The following is a 9,687-nucleotide window of genomic DNA, read 5'->3' as shown; positions in this document are numbered from 1 at the left end:
CTCATGTTTGGGTAAGTGTTTTGAATATTTGTAAGGTAGATTTATGTTTTGGAATTTGAACCTGAACGTCCTAGGATTTAATTTTAGTTTATGGAATCTAAAAGGATTGGTTTGCTTGAATAGTTACTTGGACTTAATTTCGGAGTACGGCTGGAACTAGAAATGTCCATAGAACGGGACGGGGATGGGAAGCCTTCCCCGTCCCCATCTTCGCCCCCCTATTCTATTCTCCGTCCCCGCAAATTTCCCTGCGGGGATTTTGTAGGGATCGAGTTCCCGTAGGGAAAATTTCTCTGTAATTATTTTTTTCTAACAATTTTTTTTATTTCAATTAAATATATATTTTTAATAATTCCTTAAACATATCTAATACAACTTTCATTTAAATAAAATATTATCAATTTTGGTAATAAAAACAATAATACACGTTCAATTTAAAAATATATAATTAAAATATTAAATTCTCATCATTTTTATAAATTAAAATTCAACAATTAGAACATCATATTTTAAATATTACCACATCTAAGGAACTAAAGTAATAAAGTCATAAATTTAAATAATTAAAACCTCCGTAGTTATCTTAACAAAGCCCACAATATATATTATAAATTTATAATTTATATACAAAAGTCGGGGCGGAATGGGGACACGGGGCGGGGTCGGGGTCGGGCAATATATTCCCCATCACTGGCCTTAAATTGCAAACGGGGAAGAAAAATTTCCCATTCCGTCCCCCATTCCCCGTATATTTGGGGATTCTTCGCCCCATTCGGGGCGGGTCCCTACATGGCCTCGACCCCTTGGGTTTTTTGGACATCTCTAGCTGGAACTGTCCTCAAGTCAGGCGACGTAGACTGTATGATGATATTTGGTTTATTTGGATAATGTTGAGAAGTATGGTTAGTTATGTGGATATAATAGATTTACAAATATGATTATTTTCATGTGTTCGTTATAATTATGTGTGTGGGACTCAGGAATGTGTATGGGTTATATTGTAAATGTATTGTTGATATTGAAGGAACTCTCTGAAAAAGAGATCTTTGAGTGGAAGCAAGATCGTCCAAATTTCCATTCTTTATTGAATGTAAGTTTTACGGTAAATCAAGAACAAGATATGCATTTATATAAATTACAACATGCTATAAAAAAAAAAAAAACTCAAGGTTTCAGAAACCTTTACCTTTAAAGACTATTATTCAAAAATCCCTTGAACAAGTCACGAACGGATCTTCTTCTCAAAAGGGACACCACCAAACGGAGCCTCCTGTATTCTTCTTATGGATTGAGAATGGCAGGAGATGGAGAGGAAGAGAGGGAGGAGAAGAACTTTTCTTCTCTTTTTGTTTTTATTTATTTATTTTTACAAATAGAACTACTCTCTCACTGTTTCATGGAGGAAGATGAATCCAACACAATCTATCTCTCTGACCCCTCTTATCATGTATTTGGTTGAGAGAAATTAGGGGAGAGAGTTGTAACTCCCTCCCTTTAATTAATAATAATTATACATTTAATGATAACCTTATTATATGTATATAAACTATATGTTATATCCCATGTAACACATAATCTATAGTTACATATTGTATCAAATACAATATAACCTATAGATGTATTATCTCAACCATACATGACATTTAATATAAATCACACTTATATTAAATTCACTTATATGAATTTCATTCATATAATTAATATTTGAATCATATTGAAATATTGAAAAGGGATTCCTTAGTTAATAGGATATGTCCTTTAACTTGGAAGATTGGAAAACCTTGGTCGTCCTTCGGACTTTAGTTAGCATCGAGTCGAAAGAATAGGAAAGAAAAGAGTTTCAATATTGAAACAACATTGGATAAAGGAAGTCTTCGTTCATTCAACGGCATTACCAACCGGTCTAGGCTCTTCGGGAGCAGAGAATAGGAGAGGCATCCGAAACAGGAGAATCAACTCTCGCATAAAGAGACGACTAAACTATACGCGGTAGGTTGGTCTAAAAGGGAAAGAAAAAAGCACAAAACCGCGGAAAGTGCTACCCGGGTTTATAGGCCAACCAGGAAAGAAAGTTCCTGTTACTGGAAAACAACTCCTTTCGCCCTTGTTCTGGTTCTATATCAGACAAGATCCCTTGCCACCTTCCTTAACAAGCTTGCCTTTTAGTCATTGACTACTTCTGTATATTTGAAAGAATAAGATTCTTCAGGCTAAAGCCACCTTATTCACCGCACTCCCTTGAATATAAATGGACGTCTTTTCTTTTTCCTTTTTAGTGGTTCTTCTTCATTTGAAACAGTTGATTCATATGCTTTTGTCTCAGCGGATGAAATAGCATATTTAGATGCAGCAGATGGGGATGCGCCTTATTCTTATCCTCTTTCTTCGGCTGCTTCAGTGAATGCACCAACGCATAAGTGAGAAGAGAGATAAGGGTTGTTAGGGGACAGGCTCACCCTTCCGTAGGGTTCCATGCTTGACGGTCGGTTAGTGGAAGTAAGGTTAATAAGGACCACAACAAGCCTCACGGCGAGACGAGATGGGGAGTTTGAAGACACTAATCTAATACCAGGTGAAGAAGAAGAAACGAAACTCCACAAATTCTTTATACAAATCGAGGAGGCCAAAAGAATGGGAATCATAAACAGTAAGTGACGATTCTAACTCATCCTGAACATAGCTGGCGTCAAATTATTACTCGAAAATGGCGAGGCCAAACACGACACTAACAGCTACAACCGAAACACAACGGCTTCCGTGGATGCATCTGTTGTTGATTCAATTGAATGCCAGTCCAGGAGTCAATTCTGATCATGAATGTCGTAGAACTATTGCATCAGCAAATGTATTCGTATCGGTAATTAGACTACTTATTATGCCAAAGAGTAGGCGTTAGACTCCTTTTATGCCACCAGGTAGGGAGTTTCATAATAGAACGTCTCCTTCGATCCCCTCTAACAGTGCGTAATTAATTGATCATCTAACACCGACACCGGCACCGACTGATTACCTTACCGGGGCTCAATGAGTGAGCACCTTTGGATCGATCCTCGGCATATAAATGACAATATGGTGGGAACTAGAAGATCGGAGAAAGAATCATAACTTTTCGCTTTCTCACGCCCTTATTAGATTAGAGTATTATCGTCGACGGCTTTCGGGCAAAGACACCAACACCTTTTGGCAACACTCGATTTTTGGAATTTTCGAACTTTGCTGCCCTCTTACCCCTTTGGCTTTACTCGGAATCACACTATTTGAACTTCTATAGCGTCCCCAACTCTCCTTTTTCTCACCTCCTTACTTCGCCTCGAAAATATGATGAATGCATCGCTGAACCGGGTGTTGCACTTTCATTAGTTAGCCCGACCTCAGGTTACCGGACACATAGGGCACTGGCTTTGGTTTGCCCACCAACGACTTTCCGCTTGGGAAATACACAACCACCTTTTCTGGAGTAAGAACTTGAACGAGCGCAACAACTGGTGCCTTTCATTGGTTCTACGGTTGCTAGCACTGATAATAGATTCAATCAAAGGTCGAATTCACCTCAGAACGTCTTTCGTACCAACTAAAGGGCGTGACTTATAGAACGGTCTCGAGAGGACTTCTTCGCATCGGTGAAATGAATCTTTGTAGACTGGAGGTGAAATAGAGAAGGAAAGGTAGTTAGGCGAGTAAGGAGACCTCTGACTATAATTGAGAATACAGTAGGCCTCTGCTAGGCAACTGGAGTACTACTATTATTCTATTATTCCACCAGGGCCTCCGCTGACACTTCCCCCGGCGGCTAGGCCCCTGCTTTAGGCACAGGCTTTCTCGAACAAAGGAGAATGAAATCTAATATTTCACAGTTTTCGTTATTTTGAAGCGTAAGCCGCTCGCACAAATGCTTTTGAATCAGCTCGAACAACAAGGGTACTATGATGTTCATTCAAGTTCGATCAAATCAGTGGCTTAAGCCATTAGGTGTAGGCGCTTTCCAGAGGTGGAATCTTCGAGTTCTTCCTATTTGACCCGAAACCGATCGATCTAGCCATGAGCAGGTTGAAGAGAGCTCTCAACTTATTTGTGGTATTTAATTTGAATCATATTTATATTAAATTTAATTACATGAATCTCATTCATATAATTAGTATTTGAATCATATTCAAAATCCTCTCATATTATTTTATATTATAATGTATGAAATACATTATATTAATTATATCACATATATAATTAATTTAATTAATTATATCATATATAATTAATTCTATCATATATAATTAATTTCCTCTATTAATTTGAACACTTCAAATTAATTCAAAAATAATTCTCAAATAAATCCCTATTGAGCTACAGATGGGACCTTATAGACATGTAGATTGAAGTTCCAACAATACTTGAATAATAAATTAAACTCTTTAATTAAATTACCCAACATTTGTTAACCGTCGGTCATTCCACTAAAGACTGACAATTGTAATCTTCGCACTACAGATAAATTTCTGTGTCCATTGGATATAACCAATCAACAGTACGATGACTTTTGACAAATTTCTTGTAATTATAGTTGGGCCAAAATTACTGTTTTGCCCTTGTAGTTATATCTAACTCCTTAAATATCACTAATCCCTCTAATGAACAATAAATCATAGTCCAACTATGATCAAGTCCCTCGGGCCAGGAGAGGTTATGACCACTATGTTCAAGTCTCGGAATCAGCCTTTAAGGGAGCAATTTATCTACTTGCCCATGCATCGGGGAATGAGTGAATTCCGTCTCGTGTAGTTGTGTTCCCAGCTCACTAGTCAAACAAATCCCCAAAATAGTAGACTTATTGAGTTGACAATCTGGCCACTCTCACCTATACAAATCAACGGACCGCCTTCCTGAGTAGGAGTTCACGACTCACTCAAGATTCAGGTCATGTCACCTATGATCATCCTAGTGAAATGTAAGTCTATTATTAATGACGTTATATAAAGAGACTAATCATTTCGTGGTCCGGTTTTATACATCTTTATATAGGGTACCCTCGCTCACATGCCTCCACATGAATGATCAGGATCAGATCATTTGTAGCACTTTACAACACTTGTAACGCCTACAAAGCGGGTCGTATCCATAGTGTCACCAGATCCACTTGTATCTATCTACTACAAATCGTTTAGGTTATTATTTAAACAAGATCCACTTGTATGTCTCTATATACTTGTTTAAATTACATGAAATAACCTCGGATATTAGTTTATTGGATTGAGTATATGCTGATAAAATAACACTTATTTTATTAACAACAATATGTTTATACAAAGTTTACAAACTACAAGATTACAAGGAAATTTAGGACATCAATCCCATTAGATATGATAAATGCTATGATAAGAAAGTGATAGTTTGCTCTCTTAACAACATTATATTACAACTTCGTGAGTCGACAGGTTCACCATTATATTACAACTCTGTGAGCCGACGGGTGCACTATCTTACTATAGCTTCATGGACCAACGAGTTCACCATTATATTACAGCTCCATCAACTGATGGGTTCATTACCATGTTACAGTTTCGTGGACTAAGAGGTCCACTTCCATGTTATATTGTGAGCCTTTAGGCCACTCGATTTGTGTTAGAACGAGTTAAACTATTCACTAGATGGTTATCTATGAAATGTTGATTTATCCATGTCCCATACATGTGCACATTTATAGAACATAAACACGTAGCCTGACCCCGGTAGTGGGATTACTTACTGAGTATTTTAATACTCACCCTTTATTATATTATACTTTCAGGTAAAGACGAAAGTGTCACGTTTACTTACAAAGTTTAGTTGTAATTTAGTTGTTTCTGGTTCTTGTATTTGCTTTGAAAAAATGTTGCATCAAATTACTTTGAATATTTTGTTGACTTATCAATTGAACGAGATGGAAAAAAAAAATTGGAAGAAGAAAGTGCGAAAACAGAGAAAAGAAAGAGAGATATTTATTTGGAATCTATTAGTGATAGAAGAGATATAATATATGTTATTGTGCATAGTAATTGAAATCTAGCGGTCATAATCTATCATTGATAGGTTTAGATTTTGAATTAAAGGTATATTAGTGAAGACTTCTAACTATGAAGACATCTATAATGATAGAAGTCAACATGAACATAGTTCAACTAGTATAATCTATAATGATAGAAGTCAACATGAACATAGTTCAACTAGTATAAGACATAGATATTTTATTAAAAAAATCAAAAGTTCAAATCCCATAGTTATTGTGTTAATAAAACAGAATGATAAACATCAATAGAATAACAAGAGGGAGGAAAATGAGCTTGTAAATAAGAGAAAAGACAATGAAAACTAGATATAACTAAATAAATAGAATAATGTACGAAATTGGATATATAATAAAAATGAAAGAAGTAAATGATAAAACTGAGAAGAAAATTTTTAATGTTAATCAAGAACGAAGAAGATGAACAAAAACAACGAAAGAGATCATTTGGAAAAAAAAATCCCAAAACAAGAGGTAGGGGAAATGAAAGAGAAGGAGAGGAGAAAATGACAGACAAATCCTAAATTGTTTAGTTACCTTTCCAAATGCTTTGTGTTGGCATCGGCATCGGTTATTTTAGTCGATGAAATGATAACTTCGTCGGAAAATGATTATTCCAGTTGTATTTTCTTTATTTAAAAAAAAAAAAAAAAAAAGCTTTAGAACTGTCAAAAGACTTGGCAGTGCATGATATGAACTGTTTATTAATTAAATAACACCAATAATACATATACCTTTAAAAACAAGAATGAGATTAGACTCGGTACTACCTAAAATATAAAAGTCCAACCAATTCAAGGTTTTGTATTGTAGAAATGTAATCTATATGAGAAAATGAAAGACAAATCCTTGGGAAGATTCACAGAGTTATTATTTTATCTTATTTGCTAATGGTCTAAGTAAGCAAAGGCGTCTTTGCAAGACCAAGTCCTGGTTCTTACCTTGCCCCCTTTTTTTCTCCTTTTCTAATTGGTCTGGTCATCATCCTCACTTCAATTGTTTTTGTTTGTGACTTTTGCTCCTCCGCGCTGAATCCAAGGTGACATGACACGCATTCCCTTTTGACGGGGCGTCGGCACCGCAAATTCTTTATCGAACCCCACTTTACCCTTTATATTTTTCCCTTTCCCACGATACAAATAACTCGAATTCTCCCTTGCATCTTCTCCAATTCTGTGTAATCTTCTCGTTTTTCAGGGTTTACAAACCCTTTTCTCTGATGGGTCAGTTTTATTCCTCTGCCGGAACCTCTCCAGAGCTCAATTACCTCCAACAATGGCCGCCAGGTTCTCAAATCGGTGGCCGCTCTTCCCCTATGGCCCTTCCTTCCACGGAGCAAAACGATGAGGGTTTGTTGGATTTGGAGGACTTTACTTTTTCTCTTCCCGATGAATGTTTGGCTTCCATTTTCCGATTCCTCAACTCCGGCGACCGGAAAAGCTGTTCGTTGGTTTGTAAGAGGTGGTTTCAGGTGGAGGGTCAGAGCCGTCACCGTCTGTCTCTCAATGCTCAGGATGAGATTCTTCCATTTCTTCCATCTCTCTTCGCTCGATTCGACTCGGTGAAGAAGCTTTCTCTTCGATGCAACCGGAAAATCTCTGGAATCAACGATAACGCCTTGATTCTGGTCTCAATCCGTTGCCGGAATCTGACCCGCATCAAGCTCTCCGGCCGATTTCAACTTACGGATATGGGTATTGCAACTTTTGCTTCAAATTGCAAAACCCTTAAGAAATTCTCTTGTAGTTCATGTGCGTTGGGGGCCAATTCCATTAATGCCCTCCTCAAGCACTGCAGCACACTCGAGGAATTGTCCCTGAAGGGTCTCCGCGGCGTCATCGCCGGTACCGAGCCGATCGTGCCCGGCGCAGCAGCGGCGTCTCTGAAATCGATTCTGCTGAAGGATCTTGTTGATGGGTTGAGCTTAATTCCTCTTATCATGGGTTCTAAAAATCTCAAAGCTCTGAAGATCATTCGCTGCCAGGGGAATTGGGATGATCTCTTCCAGTTGTTTGGCCATGGTAATGCTATGGCCAGTTTGATTGAAGTTCACATTGAGAGGATTCAGGTGAGTGACTGTGGAGTTTCAGCCATTTCTAATTGTTTGAATTTAGAGATATTGCATCTTATCAAAGTTTGGGATTGTTCAAATTTTGGGCTTGCTTGTATTGCTGAACACTGTAAAAAGATAAGGAAGCTTCACATTGATGGGTGGAGAATCAATAGAATAGGAGATGAGGGGCTGATGGCCATAGCTAAACAATGTCTTGATTTACAAGAGCTTGTTCTAATTGGAGTAAATCCAACTTGTTTATCTCTGTCACTATTGGCTTCAAACTGTGTGAATTTGGAAAGATTGGCTTTGTGTGGGAGTAGAGTTGGGGATGAAGAGATTGCTTGCATTGCAGAAAAATGCAAGTCCTTGAAGAAACTTTGCATCAAAGGATGTCCAATTTCAAATGTTGGGATTGAATCACTGGCATGGGGTTGTCCCAATTTAGCTAAGATTAAGGTGAAGAAGTGCAGAGGGGTAACTGGTGAGATCAAGGAGTGGCTTGTGGAGAAGAGGACATCATTGAGTGTTAATTGGGATGTTGAGGAGATTGATCACTTGGATGCGAGTAGTAGCGATACCGGGAGTGCTCGGGAAGTGGCTGTTCTGGAGCCTAGGCTGATGGAGACCGGGGTTGAAGCTCCGGTTGCTGGGGACGGGCGGTTGACGATTTTGAAGACGACTTTGGGAGTTCTGGCTGGGAGGAGTTTGATGGCCTGCACATTTGGGAGGTGGTCTAATAGTCCTGATTCAAGTAGTAGTATATGAAATGATGTTTATAAGAATTGGAATGTTGTATGATTTTGTAACTGAAGATTGATTTGTGGAGAGAATACATGTGTCTTGTATTTGCAGTTTTTACATGAGCAACATGGATAAATTAATAGTCAAATTCCCTGTACTCTTTGTTATTAATCAGGTAATGGAGATTGCATATAACATAGAGACCACACAATTATGAATATAGATATGAAGATTTTGGTTTCCCAGCACTCTTAATAGAAATGGTTTTGATTTAGAGTAGATAAGTTATACAAATAACTTAGATATATATATATATATATATATCTTGATATTGGTACATAAGCATTCATATGATATATATCTCCGGTAACCAGCAGTCATAATCAGGCATATTAGTATTGTTGATTAAGAGTGTTCTCAAAAACTAAGCTAAGCCGACAATCGAGCTGAATCGATGCAAAACGACTAGTTTGGTTTAGTTTTTTCCAGTTTAATCTATTCAAAATTCGAGTTTTTTGGTTCCTCTTCAATTTATCTCTTAAAAAAACAAAATAAATTGAGTCCAACCAACACTTTAATTATGTTTTAAAAAACTTCAATATATTAGGCCACAAACATATTATTAAGGGACAATTATAAATATAACAATCAAGGCCGAAGTATTAATAAATATAACACAATGTAAAAGAATTTGCTAATATAATAAAATTTAGATTCAATTCTCAAAGTCTATGAGTAATAAATTATATATAGATGTAATGGATCCTAAACATGTCAATCAATCACATTAAATTTTAGGGATAAAGCTAAGACTGATTAGTTAATAATCAATGCTTTGTTTTATTCTTGAGCTTAA

The 9,687-nt window shown here is 37.0% G+C and overlaps 1 protein-coding gene across 1 annotated transcript; it reads left to right on the top strand.

The window, feature by feature from the left end:
- The first annotated feature begins 6,784 nt into the window (after positions 1–6,784).
- SKIP2 (SKP1/ASK1-interacting protein 2) lies at positions 6,785–9,072 on the top strand. The gene has a single exon (XM_039045835.2). The coding sequence runs from the start codon at positions 7,254–7,256 to the stop codon at positions 8,853–8,855; it is 1,602 nt and encodes a 533-aa protein (XP_038901763.1). The 5' UTR covers positions 6,785–7,253; the 3' UTR covers positions 8,856–9,072.
- Positions 9,073–9,687: the final 615 nt, after the last annotated feature.

Source organism: Benincasa hispida, chromosome 10 (assembly GCF_027475165.1).
Source record: "Benincasa hispida cultivar pf3 chromosome 10, pf3_genome.v1.1, whole genome shotgun sequence".
In the NCBI taxonomy this organism is placed as follows: domain Eukaryota; kingdom Viridiplantae; phylum Streptophyta; class Magnoliopsida; order Cucurbitales; family Cucurbitaceae; genus Benincasa; species Benincasa hispida.
This window is presented reverse-complemented; position numbering and strand designations above follow the sequence as displayed.

Coding starts and splice junctions, on each gene's coding strand:
- SKIP2 (XM_039045835.2), top strand. CDS start 7,254: ATGGGTCAGTTTTATTCCTCTGCCGGAACCTCTCCAGAGCTCAATTAC.